Source organism: Passer montanus, unplaced genomic scaffold (assembly GCF_014805655.1).
Source record: "Passer montanus isolate IOZ18808 unplaced genomic scaffold, ASM1480565v1 scaffold73, whole genome shotgun sequence".
NCBI lineage: Eukaryota > Metazoa > Chordata > Aves > Passeriformes > Passeridae > Passer > Passer montanus.
In genome coordinates this window covers 2,520,127-2,536,679 of record NW_024372481.1, presented here as the reverse complement: position 1 = coordinate 2,536,679, position 16,553 = coordinate 2,520,127, and the positions used below count along the sequence as shown (strand labels likewise).

The 16,553-nt window shown below is 40.9% G+C and overlaps 1 protein-coding gene across 6 annotated transcripts in view; it reads left to right on the top strand.

Moving 5' to 3' along the window:
* DENND1A (DENN domain containing 1A) overlaps positions 1-16,553 on the top strand; it is a 152,164-nt gene that overhangs the window by 91,929 nt on the left and 43,682 nt on the right. For all 6 annotated transcript variants that reach the window (XM_039730577.1, XM_039730579.1, XM_039730576.1 and 3 more), the window contains exon 13: positions 3,153-3,278. In XM_039730577.1, coding sequence (XP_039586511.1) covers positions 3,153-3,278 — 126 coding nt within the window. The remainder of the gene's footprint in view (positions 1-3,152; positions 3,279-16,553) is intronic.

The following is a 16,553-nucleotide window of genomic DNA, read 5'->3' as shown; positions in this document are numbered from 1 at the left end:
AGGGCAGCCAGGAGTTCCAAACTGCACCTCTGTGGCCAAAGCATTTTCCTAAAGGTGAATCCGTTTTTATTTCTTATGCTGTGTTTGCAGTAGAACATTTCTTGCTTTATTCATGTTGACAACTGAAAAGCCTTGGACCTAATTAAAAGAATTTCCACTAGCACCTTTACTGAACCATTTCATTCTGCTGCATTGCACAGATTGCATTCTGAAACATGGTGAGAGTTGAAATTGGACCTTTAAACTTCAACTGCCAGAAGTATAAAAATCTTCTTTAAAAACACTCTCAGGGTAGACTGCATGTATATGTGTCTGTTTGGCTAGAAATAATCCTTATTTTCAGTGAATCCTCATTTTGAGGTTTTTTTTAAAGTATCACTGTCTCTTTAGGCAAGAAACAACCCTAATTCTGCTTGTATAGTCTACTTTGTATTACATACTAATTTTTTCCAAACAGTACACATGAGGGTGTTTTGGGGTGGATTTTTTTGCTACTTGTTAGTATATTTAAATGTGCTGTTAACTTTTTTTTTTAATTGACATGCCTATTGCAGTAATCCCACATATGTATAAAATAGACACCCTATAGTGTTCAAGGAAGTAGCAAAATACCAGCCAATATTCTGCTTCTGTCCCGGGCAGGGGAGCTGAAGTACAGAAAGGCTGTGACCAGCCCTCTGAATTCCTGGTTTGTTTAAAACAAAGCATAGGGCTTTTACCTTCTATATAGATGGAAGGTTTTGTATCTTCACATGAATGTTTACAGAAAACCCCTTATAAAAATGTTGGAGGTGGATTTGAAAGCTTCTCAGAGCTCTGGATATTTTATTATACTTTTAAGAACTACCTTTAAATGGTTTATATAACTTAATATAGAAAATAAAAGCATATTTCAACCTTACAAGTCTAGACCCCTTCAAACATGAAGTATGCTGTTTGGGTTTGAAAATCTGGTGAAGCTTTTATATTTAGAGGATTACAGAACTCCTTGAGGAACGTTATTTCACTGAATAGGAGTCAGCTTATTTTACAGGCTTCAGACTAAATCTGGTATCATGTGTTATGTTAATATGGGTTTGTGGGCTCATTAATGCGTGGATCATTGGCATAAGCATTCAGATTTATAAACAGTGCTGGACACGCTCTTGGTTATTTCTGTTATGCTAAATAATGAAACGCCTTTTACAGCAGAATCTGCAGAAGATTTTAAAGGAAATGTCCTTGCAACTGTTTTAGTAAACACAAGCGCAGAGATAACATCTAACAGAAAAGTGAGTAGTGCCCAGCATGGACTCTGTATTAGCACCTCTGGAGCAGGACAAGGAGTCACCCCCAAAGCCAGGGCTGCTGAGGGGGAAGCTGAGCTGGGGATGTGCTGCGGGAGGGATGAGCTGAGGCACTCACCAGCAGTTCAGGAAAGTCAGGCTGCTCTGGGCGACCGAGCACGCTGGTGGCAGCACCCAAGGCTGAGAACATTCAACTCATCTGGTAGGATTTTGGAGATGCGGATGAGGCCACGGCAAGCTTTTGCTGGGAGCTGGAGGATGGGAAGAAGGTCTTGAAAGTTAATTTGAATATTTAAACCATTATGAGGTGTAATTCATATTCTCCAAAAACAGTTAGTTAGAGGAGCTGCTCACTCTGTCAATAATATTCCTGCAGTGTTTCTTGCATAGTGGGAATGAAGTACGCAGAGCTACCCCATGGAGATTTTCAGTATGGCATTTGGAGAAGGAATATTTGCTAGTTATTGGCTCTTTCTGTTAAATTCATCATATGGATATTTATAGAGTCAGTCGTGTTCTCCTGCAAAGCGGGTTAACTAGGGATTTCCTGCGTTCCATTTTCCCCCTGAAACTGCAGCTCCTGCCTGTTCTCTGTGTCAGGTAGCTCACTAAACTAGGGATTTGCCCGTGGCGTGGCCAAGGCCTCTAAAAGAACCACCTGAATTCCTTTCCAGAACCAGCGCCCGGGGTATTTGGGGTTGTCTTGCTCTGTGTTGTGTGTGATCTGAGCCTCAGCGTGTCCCGGTTCTGTCTGCGGCGCCAGAGGCTGTGAGGGAGCCGTGAGGGGCCGTGAGGGAGTCCTGAGGGGCCGTGAGGGAGCCGTGAGGGAATCCTGAGGGGCTGTGAGGGAACCATGAGGGGCCGTGAGGGAGCCACGAGGGGCCGTGAGGGAATTCTGAGGGGCGGCCGGGGCAGGACACAGCGGATCCCGGGCACAACCGAGCCCTCGGCAAACAACTCCAAAAATGTGTGAGAACGGGCAAAAAGCTCCAAATTACAAGAGAGGAAAAGTGTCAGGAGCTGCGGGAGGAGCTGTCGGGACTGACATCAGAGGAGGGGAGGCGGGGTTGGGCGGGGAGTTGGGCCGGTGAAAGGCAGCGGCCGGGGAAGGTGTTTAAGTTTCTGTCTTTGTTTCTCACTATCTGACTGTATTTTAACTGCTAACACATTAAATTAATATTTCACATCCGAGACTGTGGCTCACGGGTACACATCTCCTTGACCCCCGAGCCTGGTGTGCGTTTCCCCCCGTGCTGCTGGGGGACAGCGGCACGGCGGCTGGGCCGGGCTCCGGAGTACCCGGAGTGCTGCTGAGGGTACCGCACAGCCAGGAGCGCAGCCCTGCCGGGTCTCTGCCCGTTCAGGCTCTGAAATGTGAGGGAATAGAACCTTAAAAACCCCTTGTATTTGTGGCAAATAGATTTTTCAGACCTTCGGGATTTGTTCCTAGCCTTGGTGGTGATGGATGGCCTGGTTGTGTGGAGCAGCTTCTCTTACTAATCTGATGTTTGAATTAATTTAGTTGCAATTGTTTCATGGATTCTAATCAAGAGTGACACAGTTTTATAGACTACCTTTAAAAGAGTACTCAACAGCACGTTAACCGTGGATTTTAACTAGGAGGGAAGGTTCAGTGAAGCTTTTGGTATCCTATTGGTTTCTGAATAGAATCCAAACATTTCTTAGAGAAGCAAAACAGCTTGAAAAGTAATGCTCTTAGAAGTGAAAAATTCATCTCTGAATTCACAATGTCACCTTTTGTCATAACTGCTGCTGTGGTTAGCACATTTTTCATTTAGCTGTGCCCCAATGTGTTGCTCTTTGTTTGTGATATTAGAGTGATCTAGACCTGCTGTGTGATTTCAGGTTTCTGCACTGAAGAACAGATTGAAGAAAGTCTCTACAACCACTGGAGATGGTGTTGCAAGAGCGTTTCTAAAAGCACAAGCAGCTTTCTTTGGGAGCTACAGAAACGCCCTGAAAATTGAACCTGTAAGTAGGCAATTAGTTGGCATAAAATGTAAATGTGCAGCTGTGGTGGAGAAAAACCCTAACAATTCAATGTGTAGCATAACCTGCTCTTCCTAAGGTCAGCATGGTGGCTCTTTGGCTGACTAGTACTGAAAACAGTGTTCAAGTCTCCAAAATGAAAGAGGTACAACAAGCATGATCCATCACACAGGGAAAAAACTTCATATGGAAAGGTATTGGTCTTGCTTGGTTTTGAAAGCAGTCGAATTACAGATGATAAGAAAGAATAAATTAATGATCATAAGAGGTTAGTGAAAAGCTGAGCATTCCCTCCTCTGCAAAACCCTTCTCTTCATTGTGTTTTTGTGTTAAAAGGTGGTGTATTTGGCATTTTCCTGCCCTTTGAAGATTAATGAAAAGATTTGGCCTGTAGACAGGTGATAAATTGAATTTTAACCATGATGTTAAATGGTTACATGGCCAAAAGTTGGACCATGGGTATAGTGTTTCTTGAGGACTTCAGTAGCTAAAGTCTCTCCAGTACTGTAGTTTGTCTTGTTATTTTTAAAGCCAGGAGGAAAACACAGCTCAGCCTGACTTTTAAACAGCCCAGTTATTACCATTATATCAGTGGTTCATATTCAGGTTTCAAAAATGACTTTTCAAGTCAGCACAAGTCCTTCCCCATCTTACTGGGGGAATCCGTGTGTGTGGAAAAAATAAATAGTATTGACTTGTGTGTGTATGTCTGGGTGTAAGAACTGGGCTTTTAAAGCACCTCAGGTGAAATCATGGTGGTATTTAAATTGGGGGCCACATAAATGACAGTGATGGAGGCAGCGAGGCGCTCTGGCTGTGAGCCTCCTTTATCCCTGCTGGGGAGACACTGACTCCCCTCCATCCCTGCAGGCTTCCTTGTTCTCCAGTGCTCCTCCCTGTAGTTGCCAGGCAACTCTGGGAATATTGGTGTATGCTTTGCCTGGATGTGTGTGTGAGATTAACTAGTTAAGGGATTTATGAAGGAAAATAAAAATTTAAATTGCTGTTCTGGAAATACCATCTGGTATTTTGAAGGCTGAATGTTAAAGATGAACATTTGAAATGAGTTGACAGTGGCACGCCCCTAGAAAGTGCAACTTTGAGGGACAGCTAACCTGAGGAAGTAACAGAAATGGTTTCGTTTGCTTCTCATTCCATCAAAGAAAACTTGTAAATATAGCTGCACAAATATGTCATAAAACTCACTTTAATAATCAGAAAGTGGAAAATTTCAGGGCTTTCTTTCCTAAGGCTTTTTGTAAATCAACAGTTTGATTTGTGATTATACCTTTCAGTACTCGGATTTAGATAAAGCAGATTTGCAGGTGTTTCATGTTCATGTATCACCTTCACATGGAGTAAGTGCAGGGCATAAGTAATACCAAACATCAGATGGTTCTTTGCATGTCATGTCCTATAACTCCAGAAACCTGACTGTTATTTTAGAATCATCGATAATTAGAAAATACATTCAAAGAAGTACATACAGAATACATTTTCCTCCTTTCATAGTTTCTGTCTCATAAGACAATTTAATTTCCTAGACTATCTCATTGGTATGAGCTGACTTTCCAGGATAAATGGTGTGAATCTATTTTTCATTATTCTTTGTTATTAGGCCCAGAATGTGTCACTGAGCAGGCTCTACATTCACATTATTATACTTTAGCATAGTAAGAGCTCATTCTGTTCAGAGTCTTTTACTTTAGAGATACAAGTGTGTGTAATGTACATATAAACAGAGCACTGGCAATGAGTTTCTGAGGCCCTTGGTAACTAGAAATTGCATGAAAAAACATATCTAGGTATACAGTTGGCAAGCATAGTAATAATAGTAATATTTACTGGACAAAGTAACTGCTGCAGTGCTGTTTCCTATGGTGTTTCCTGTAGCTGCACTAAGCCAGTTTTAAATGCAGAGCAGTGTCTGCTGGGTGTGATGTACTTACAGCCCCACAAAGCTCTGTTGCTATTAAGTCCAGTCAAACTCAGCAGCAGCTGGGTGTTCACTGGGCTGTACTGAGGCAGATTATCCTGATGCATATGGCTTAAATGTCTACCAGTGACACCAGTGTGAGCATTTTGTTCACGTGAATGACCTTTTTCAAATTCCCAATTTTTTTGTTGTTTGCAGAGGGAATGTTTTTATCTCTTCTAAATATTGAATTCACACAAGTGGGTCATCTTCAGCAGGACAATCTGTGTGAATACGAGGTGTGTGTAAGGGTGCTTGGTAGGACTGAGCAGCTGGGGGATGTTGGGAAGCGAGGCTCAGATTTTCGGGATGGGAGCCGTGGCCGTGCACTTTCTTCTGCTGACACCTAGTGGTTCCAGGCATTCCAGTCGGACTCTCCCAGTGTTTGCGAAGAACAGCCCCCCACCTGTGGGCCGAGGTGAGCTCCGGGTGGGCTGGCCCGGAGCAGTGGGGTGCGGGTGTGACCCAGCAGGATGTGGGGCTGCAGGGCGGTGCTGCTGCTGCAGCCTCGGCCCTGTGGGGTTTGTCTCCATCTCGCGTGGGAGCTGCACTCCAGGCTCTGCTGGGACGTACAAGCATCCCAAATGACAAGAGTTCTGCCTGTTCCCTGGCACTGCAGTGATTGTGACAGGGCTGGTACTTGTAGGAAACCACTGGTCTACGTCCTGTTACTGTGTTGTAAGTACTCCTCCATGAGTTGCACCTTTCACACGGAACTGGGACCATGACTACTGATACCTCCTTGCGTGCAGTGGGAACTACTGAGGATAGGTGAATCTCTGCAGTGAAGCATCAATTAATTCTCTTTGTCTTCATGGTTAATTATTCAGTTTTATTCAGGTTTATTTGCCTGAGCAACCATTAGTTGTAAACTGGATAATTTCTGGTTATTTGCATTGCTCTGAATTGATTTGGTTTAAATTTAACCTAAATATTCCTTGGATGCATCTGCTAAGAAGTAAGCAGGAAATCAGAGGCAGAGTCAATGTGCTTTTCTATTCCCACGCATTTGTGTGCTTCCATTGATGAAATTACTTTCTGATTTGTGAACTGCTGATCTTAATATGAAACTACTTATTGAAACTCACAGATGTTTTATATGCTCCACTTTTCACACTGCTTTAGCTGAACTACCCTGGTGGGAGCGTGTGTTGTAGAGCACATTGCTGCCTAAGTTCTGTTGTCCTGTCAAAGCCTGATAATTTATATTTGGATTTTAGATGGAGAAGACAATGTACTGTCAATTTTCATAATTGTAACTTTGATATGAATTTTCTCATAATATGATGCAATTTGAGCAACGATGGGGGAAGAAACCATTATGAATAGGAGGAAATAAGTTTTTTTCTTTTTCAATATAACACTCAGTTCAACTTAAGGAGATAATTAATGCATTAATTATTTTACAGGAATCTCTGGAACAGACACAATAAATGCCTTCAACAGTTCCAGACTCATGATATCAGAGTCAGAAAAGTGTATGATATTTGGTGCAGAGCAAAAAAGCAAATGCCAGATGAGTCAAAAAGGAAATTTTGTTGGAATGTGTGTGCAGTAATATAAAGCAAGTGCATGCTACGTACTGGTGCATAATTCATTCTGCAAAGGCTTTGTAGCACTCAGTGCTTTATCTACTATGAAGTATGATTGTTGCCATGGTGAATTATTTTTTTAAGTTATTCAGTGGAAGAGTAAATAGTCATTTCCAACTCCCAGTAATTGCCACATCCCAGTTCCTTGCTCTCCATGGCCATCTTCTGCCTAGCTTCTTTTCCTTGCATGTATATTTTAAAGGCACACACTGCATGCAGAGTAAATACTTCCCTGTCACCAGAGCTGTCTCCACAGTTCAGAGCTTTAGGAGTGTTTGTCCATCTGTAGAAGATATGAAGAAGGATGATCCCTAATGCTTATATAACTTGTTAAAATGAACCCCAAGCTCTAGGGGAAACAGTGAGCAGAAGCTAGTTAAATAGAACTTTTTGTTTTACTTGCAGTTTTGTTGTGTTCTGTTTGAAGTCAGTGCTGATGTATAGCACCGGGAATTTTCTCCCTCCCATCTTTACTCTTTTCCTGTTCAAGTGGTTGAGCTCTCAAATCCATCCCTGTAGAGACACTCTAGGAATGCCTAAATGACAGTAATTTCTGAATGTCATCATGGTGACTTTACTGACAGGTAGGAGTAGACAATGAGAATGGCACTGACAGTGTGTAAATTTTTTTGCTGTAAAAATGGACATAAATTGAGTTTCTGTATATCCTGGAACTGAAATTTAAGGCTTTTTTCTTCCTACTCGAAAGGTTCTGTGTTTTGTGACATTTTAAAGAGCCAAGGTTTCAGCAACCTCCCTTAGAAAAGCCACCTGTAACTATTGCTGTGTTTTACCATCTATGGGAAGTGCTGAATTCAGTCACTGACTGGAAAAGATTTACTGGGGAAACACAGTTTTGTTTGTTTTCTGTGTGATGTTTGTTTTCCTTTCAATTCTGTTGCTGTTTCTTCTCTGAGCCTTACTGTTGCTATAGACAAATTTCTGCTTTTGCTGTTTTAAACCTTAAAAATGGCTCTTTTTCTAACAAACAGTTACTGTTCTTCAAAATGGCATTTATTATTCTACATCTAAGTCTGTTGAGATATACATATGTTAATGAACCTGAAAAGACATTTTCTTTAATCTCTTCCAGCAGTCTGGTATGTAGTAAATAGAATTGTTTTGTAATTTCCAAACTGTTTTAAGATCCTCTGTTATCTAATTCCATATGCCACGCTAAGGGGAGGGGGAGCCCAGGATTCTGGGGGGAAGGTAATACAAAGTAATGTTTGAGAAAGTTAACATGGCCCTCTGCTGATTGTGGTGTTTCTGCCTGGAAAGGTGCATGCAACTTTCCTTTCCATCATCCATGTTAAAGTAAAACTCCAGCAAAACTCATATCAAAGCAAAAATAGCAAAGACACCCCCTCTAAAATCCATTGTGGGAATGGTTTTGGGTGTAGGAACGTTGCCCAAAGGGACGGGGCGCTCTGCATCTCGCTGTGCAGTAATAGCAGAAATGTGAATTTCCTTCAGGTGTGGTGCCAGAATGCTGATGTGCGTAGGTCTGCTTTGAGATGATTAATGTTTAGCTGCTTCATGCTGATGTTTAGGGGTTTGTGGTCAGTTTGTGGAACCTTTGAGCAATCTGAGAACTGCCTTTGGCTGTGTTGTCTGAGTGACTTTGCAGCCCCCATACAAGTTTGTGTTCAGCCGTCAGCCTGGATCAGGGCACTCTGCGTCTTCTGTGGTGGTGCTGCAGAAATAAAAGGAGCTTTGTTCCAAAGCCTCTCAATCTCCCTGGTACAGGGCAGACTGTGCAGGGAGCAGCAGTCTGTGCTCTGTCAGCTTTGCTGCGCCAGGATTTGGATATTCACTGACTTGGCTGTGCCTCTCACACCTGATTCTGGGGTTTGTGCTATTTGATGCACTTGTTTTTGCTGCTTCTCAATTTGTTTCAAGCCTTTGGTTGTTTGTTTTAAGCTGGCTCTTGCCTGTGTTTTCGCTGCATTGTCTCCTGATACTTCAGTTCTAATTGTGAGTGCACAGCCTTGTGCAAATGCCTCCATGCACGAGAACTTGGAGATATTTCCTGAACTAATAAAGCGCAGGGGACTGGGAGGGGAACAAGGAGGCACATAAACAAACACCGAGCAGAAAATAACATCACCCTTGAATTCAGCTTCTGTGTGAGGCACTCAGTGACTGTGTGTTTTTTCAAATGAGCTGTTGTATCTGGTATTAGGGAAAAAAAACCCACCAACACACACAAACCCGTGAAAAACCCCACCCCAAGGACCTTTTAGGCAGGTGGAAAGTAGTGTGGGCAGCTGTACAACTGAAGAGCAAGTATCACTTCTGTTGACAGAAGATGGTGGAAGAGATTTTGGGATCTGGATTTGTAAAGTAGCCTTCAGTGGCAGATAAAGTTGATGAAATTATGATAAAAATTAAAATATTTAATCGGGTTAGAAAAAGAATAGAGAAACCATGCCACTCTGGGCTTTCACAGTGTATATTGTGTATGAATGGGAGTGTACAGTTTGTACTGGTGTGGTACCAGTGGAGGCAGGGAAAGGCAGGAAATCCCAATTAATTGTAAGGACTTGCAGAGCTGGTGCTAGAGCTCGTGCAGTGACACCTGGAGTGCAGCGGGGCTAGAGGCAGAAGGAGCCCTTGGCTCCTGAGCCAGGACTGACAGTGGAGTGGGGGAGATTCTGACACTGCCCCGGGGCTCAGGGAACCCCCTGTGTGCACTGGGAAGCACAGAGGGGACCAGGGCCCCTTCCTGCTTTGGCTCTTGCATGGCATCAGAGAGCTGGGCCACTGCTCTTCACATGGAGCATTGATTTTGCTATGGAAGGTATTAGTGACAGGCAAATTCTGGCTCATGGCCAAAATGCTGTACAGGCAAAACTTAGTCTCACACTGAGGACCATTTTCTTTCCTTCCTTATTCTGTTTTGGGGGGCACAAAAATGTAAACTCTGCAGAGGGCTGATAAGTACGTTGTTCTTTAAAACACATGCTACTTCAGTCTGGTAAAACATCAAATGAAAACATTCTGTCCTTTCTTATCTTTCTCTAATTGAATTCATTGTTTTCAGAGACTTTCATTCAGTGAGTAGCAGCTCTGGCAATGACAGATATTCTATTGTGACTGAAATATGCATTTTGTAAGTCATAACTTTTCTTGGTATTTAAATAAACTGTGTATGTACAGCGTGCAAGATTTATGCAGAACACAGCTGGAGGTATTCTGCTCAGAATTCCTATGGTTTAAAATGTCTCTTTCAAGTTTGAAAATGTGTTGTGAAGTAGATACCATTATGATAATTGGAAGTTCAGCTTCTCTGTCTTGCTCTATTATTTTTTTGAATACAATTAACACATCACACACATTTCACCTGGTCTCTCCTCATTTACCTCTGACACTTCCTTGATATTTATTTAGACACATGTGGTGTCTTTGCTTTGAACTCAATAGTTGGTATATTCACTAGATTTTTTTTTTAATAAACATTTTTCTCATTTAGAGAAAGGTATACATATTGATGTCAATTTAAATCTTTTACTTATTTGTTAGATGATCAGGACATAAATTGTATAAAGATCGTAGAGAAAACTGTGATTACTCTCAAATCAAAATACCTGCTGTGAAGTTGCAGAAGCAGCTCATTTATTATAGTTCTCATGAGAAAACAGTACAGAGCAGATATGCTCAAAGCTGTCTAGAGAAGAAATTTAAAAATATATATATGAATAATACTTTTAATTTAGAGTTGCTGTATTTTCTTTCAGGTAGCACAAATCTCAATGTTTCATTTGAAATAAGCTTTATTCTTCCAGAGTCAGTAGCAATGCTTTTGTTTCTGATGACAAAACAAAGACTAAGTTTTGGTTTTAAAATATAATCGAATTCTTGAACTGGAATTAATAACATACTGTTGGCATAGTTTTTAACTAAAATAATGTATGTGGTGTGCTGTGTTGTGTGATATATAAAACTGTCAGCAGCATAACACCAGTGGCCTCCAGAATACAATTACAAATTATATCAGGTTAATAATTTTGAAGGAAAAAAAGGGATCTGACTCATCATATTTCAGTGATCCAGGAGAAAAGAATATGAAAATATCATCAGATGTATTTAATTTGTGGAAATTAGGCTTGGAGTTTTCTTTATTTCTTCTTTTTTTTTTTTAATTTTATTTTGGTTTTAGGAACACTTCTAATGTTTGGAGTTTTAATAAGGAATAAGTCCAAAATCCAGCCTAAACTTGATCCTCACAATAACACGGGACATTTTTCTGGATTATTTAAAAAATTTTGGCTGCACTTTGGAGCGAACCGGGGCTGCAGTTTTGCAGAGTTCCTGTTCACTGTCCCTTCCTTTAGTGGCTGTTTCCGTAGGATTTTCAATAACTGTATTACTGGACATGTCTGAGATTTGTAAATTAGTTTATGACAGGATACAGGTATCTAAGCTTTTGAGGTGCAAGGATTCTGTACAAAAGTTTCGAAGGCCCTGCCCAAAGGGGTTTTTGTTGGCCCGGGCAGGGCAGGCAGGGCCTGGCTCAGGCTGTGCCTCTGCTGGGAGGCCGGGGTGCAGAACCCAAGGGGACAGGTGTGTGCATGAGAGCAGGGCCAGGACTGCTGGAGGAGATCAGGGGCTTCTTTCTGGGTACCTTGCACTTGGACCTCAGTTTTCAAAATGCACATTTAAAATTATCTCTCTAAAATACTCCTTGAAAGAATATATATATATATATATATATATATACGTATAATTTATTTTTTTATGAAATCGTTCTGTAGTAAAATATTTCAAGTCCTGGCTAAGCTGTAAAGCTTAGGGCTGATAAACAAAGCATCTGAAGCCAAATGGCCCCTTAGCTAACCCCAATTAAAATAAAGATTTCATTGCGCTCTGTCCTGACAGAGAGGGAACATATTGTTGCCTTAAAGGGAGTTTGGTTTAGTTAATGAAAGAATTTATTTCATTTTTTCAAATACAGAACCTAATTAAATAAGTTTCAACTTGACTTGTAGTTGAGGACATTTTAACTCCTTAAAGGTTACTCTTGTGTCCAAGTATAGCTGTCTTTTGAATAATTCCTGATGCAGTATTTAGGTTAGGGACTTATATAATAAGAATTTTGTAGTAGGGCTCATGTAACTGTTTGCCTGTTAAATGTATATCATAAATACATGTTTTTGATTCCTAAAGTGTTAAAGTTCTTATCGACATTACATTATTTTGATGCATTACATTAATTTGGCATCAAGTGTTACTCAGAGCTAGAAACTAATACAGGATTCTTAGAAGTACTGTGGAAATGAAGGTGCCAAGAGTTTGCTTTGAGTGCCTTTTAAAAGCTGTAGATTATATATGTACTTTGCCTACTCCTGGTGCTCAACAAAAATAAAAATATGTCAAAGAATTATTTAGGTGAAGCTCTCCAAGCAGTAGTTAAAGTCTGTATGTCCAGAAGATTTTTTCTTGAAGAGGATTAATGGTGAAAATGAAAGCAATTTGTGAGGATTATATGTGTGATTAGTTTGCCTTTCCTTAGGATCTGTCTGTGCTTGTATGGATAAAGCTCATCCCCTATTTGGCAACCAGTGATTTATTGCATATTCTCAACATAGTCTCAAGAATATACAAAAAATAAAGCACATTCCTATCTAAAGATGCTTTCTTATTACACATGAGAACATTTTACTTGAAAGCAGTCAAGAATGGGCATGCTGTTGCTTCCCTGAAGTTCCTGCCTAGAACTGGAGGCGTGTTGAGTGGTTGCTGTGTCTGGCAGCGAAGGCAGAGGTGCAGGCTGTGCTGAAGGACAGCGATGGTGCTGCTTGGCTCTGCTCCTTGCCCTTGGTCACAGGAGTACCTGCAATTAACAGCACCAAACAGCCTTTACACAAAGGGAGGCTGCTTGTCATTGTTTGTTACTGAACGGAGGCTAACCAAGGGAGTTCATGCTTAAAGGAGCATTTTTAGTTGTAACAACTGTGTCAATATTTTCCCCAAATGTATCTATCAAACTCCAAATATGTTTTGTTCTGGAGCAGTGGCTTCCACTGCATAGGGAGGACTGCTTGATTTGAGAACATGCATATGTGCTCCCTCATTTGGGGATTTTAAGCTACCGTTGGAGTGTGTTCTCTTCCAAATGTCCCTCAGTCCCGTGCCCTCCTTTGCACGTTCAATGGATTGCAGTTCAGCTCTCTTACAGTGAGTTTTCAGGGTGAGCAGTGAAGCTGGCTCCAGCAAAGGACGATTGATTTCCCTGAGTCAGGGTCATTCCCAAAGCTCTTGACAGTTTCTGCTTCAGGTCTGTGGGATTGTTGCCTTCAACTGTGGAGGTAAATGATACGCAAAGAATTCCTGCCTCTGAGAGGAAATTAATAGTTTTATTTATGGACAAGTAACAAAATATTAAATTGTTTAGGAGGGGCTTGCAGGGGCTTTTTAGTTGAAAAAGTGTTCTTTGGTGTGGGTGTGAACATGAATGAAATTAAGGGTTAGGTGGTACTGGAGTCCTAAAAATCTCTGATTTATTTGACATATGTTACAGATCCAGAGGTAGCTGAAATGCAGTGCTGTTCTTTTCTCTTCTGTGAATTTCTGTAGATCATTATAATTACATTGTGTTTCAGAAATCTCAATAGTTGCCAAATGTAACCAAAAATAAAGCATCACATCCAGCCGGAGTTCCAGATATCCTCACTCTGCCCTAAAGCCATGTTTCCAGCCATTATCCTGTCATAGCTTATTGGGCTCAATTTTAATTAAATGTTAATAGCAATTTTGCAGTCAGAACTGACATGAAAGTTTTCCAAAGATTATTATACCCACAGGATATCTTTGTTATGTGTTTTTCTTATTTCTTTTTTTTATCTTGTCCAAGCCCTGTTCTTTGGAACAGTCTTTGGTGATGGAGAACATGAAACAGAAAATGGTGCAGTGTCTTGACTGGCAAGGATCAGTTTACAAGGTCATATCAACTGAATTTTGTATTCTTCAAGAACATCAAAAACTTAGATGTTTGATAAGTGTCTTGGGGTTTATCTGATTTTCTTTAGTGTGATGCATACACTGAGTGTTCTACATTTAGGTTTCAACATACAGATGCTGAATCTTTAAGTACAAAAAGGGCTTTTGCAATGCTGCAACCTGTAGTTCCTGTGTCTCTGCCTTTAAGGATGTTGTGTTCACAATGGTAGACACCACTTATGCTGTTGGATGTGGGATCACTGCTTCTTATTGCTGTATAGTATTAATTGGTTGTCAAATCCCTAAGAAATAACAGATTAATGTGCTTGATCACAGTGCCCTGTTTAGAAGCTGCAGTTTGCCCCCATCCCCAGCCTCTCCATGTAACACAATTACAGATGTGCATCCAGGACATTTAGTGGATTGTGTTTCATTAATACAATTTGAGCAGACAATACCAAGTTGCTGTCGGGCCGTGCTGACAGCTAATTACTGAAATGAAGGGTGTGCATGGCTAAGGAACAGTGGAGCATGTCTCAGGAATAGGAAAGCAGCACAGAAATAGTGCCACATCTTGGAATCACTCCTCTGGACAGTTTGCTGTCTCTGCAGACCAGCTTTGTCACATATCTGGTCATGGTGGGGAGTTAGACTTCAGGGAAACAAAGGTTGTTAGTGTTGATGAAAATGCAATGTAGTTCTGGTTTGCCCTTCCCTCTGGTTAATTCAGACACTTGTATGTACTTACCCATCTGCTGAGCACACTTACCTCTTGCTTACAGACATCACTGCACGTTTTCCCCATAGAATGTCCAGTCTGCTTATATGAATATCAGGGATACTGTGGATGTCAGTCGATTTTGTAGCATTATTTATAGGGAAGGCTCTCGCTGACAGCTTGAAGAAGGAAGATGAGGAGAGACTCCTCATTGTTTCTTCCAGTATAAGAAACCACAGGCAGTCAAGTGGGGTTTTGTAACAGCAAAGGTTTAAAAGAAACAAGCAGTGTTCTGTGTAGGATAGGCAGTAATCCTGCCAAGCACTTGATCAAGAGATACTGAGGAACCTTGTATTGTTTGGGGCAATTCAGGGACAGACTCAGGAGAAGCCTTGGTTCAGATCTGTTCAATATGCAAACACCCCCTTCACCAAGTGCTTCTGGACCTGTCCAAAAACTCCTTGGGTGTTGTTCTAGAGCAGGGGAAGCTGAAGCACAGGGTGTTCACTACTGGGCAAGGTGCTTAGCTCAGAATATTTGTAAAAACCTCTGTTGCCTAATGGGATTTGGTCTTTGCAGTATATCTGCAGAATTATCAAATATAATGGGATGCTGGCTGCAAAGCAGTTTTATCATCCAATTCATTCATCTGACATCTGTATTGGAAGACAAGGTGCTATTTATTGTTAGAGATATTTTTTCTGTTGATGCTCAGAGACCTCTTACATTACCAGTGTAGCTTATCCATATCCTGATGGTAACAAGAGCCAGTGGCACTTCTGAGCAACTTAAGTTGTTTAGTCTGTGCATCTCCAAGTCCACAGGTAACATGGACAGAGCAAATACTCTATTTCTTGTTGAAATGGAATTGAATCTTAAAATTTTTTTGATTCAAATCTGCTGCTTAGTTGGAGGAAAAAAGATACCAGTAGCAGGTTGCTAGTAAAGGGTCTGTTCTTCCTGATGAACTCAAAAATTCATGTTGAGGTGCTGCAATAGCTTGCTATTTTTGCAATTCATTTTATGAAACAAGTTCTAGATTGAGCTTTGCTTACATGTATTCTCTCTCCATGGAAATTATGTCCTTTTTCTCATTTCAAATTAGGTGAGTACAATGAAATCCTTATTTTACATATTTATTAACAATATTCATCCCTGTGGTATTGTAACTACCCTCAGTACTCTGTGCAAAGAAATTATAGAGAACTCACCTTCAGGAGATTATATGTGGTCACTCTTTTTCAAACATTACTGCTTGAAAAATTACAATTGCATCTCTGTTATTCTTACGTGTTGCTCTCTCAGCTGTATTTTGTGCCTTTCCTCTCCAGAAGTTGTTGATGGCATTGATTTTTATTTTTTTTTTAATTCTGAAATAAATCACATTAAAGGTCTCATGCCAAGTCTGAATCTCATTGGATATTCATTGTTAGAAAATTGATGAGTGAAAAAATGATATCAGCTGTGCTGTCTGGTACATAGAGGGTTAAGGGAGTTTTGGTCTCACCAAAAAGTATTTGGTCAGGTACTCAGGTGCTAGAAATTTTCTTAGCAACATCAGTCACCTAGGAACATGATCATCTGCTGTTCTGGGGTAGAGATTACAGAGCTTAATGATTAGCTTCTGTAAGCTGCAGCTGATGCCAGACTCTACCCCCTTTACACCTAATTAGCCTCATTAATGAGCTCTTCTGCTCTCCACAGAGAGGGCTTCCTCCTCAGAATAGGAGGTAAAAAATACTTCACCCAGGTAGATGTGCTGAAACCTTTAATTATTGCCCACACCTGCAAAGTTGTGTGTCTGACAGCAATATTGCTTACTCCAAACTGCTTATTTACAGTGACCACAGCACCAAGCATTAACTCTTTAGCACCAGCACAAGTGGCTCGAACCTTTGCAGTATTTATAGAGGGTCCAAAGATAGACAGTTGAAAATGTAATGCTTAATCAGGTTGGATGTGATCGGAGGGAGAGGCAGTTTGCATGTGATGAAAATGTTTTTAAAAGTTTCCAAGTACTTTGTTTAACC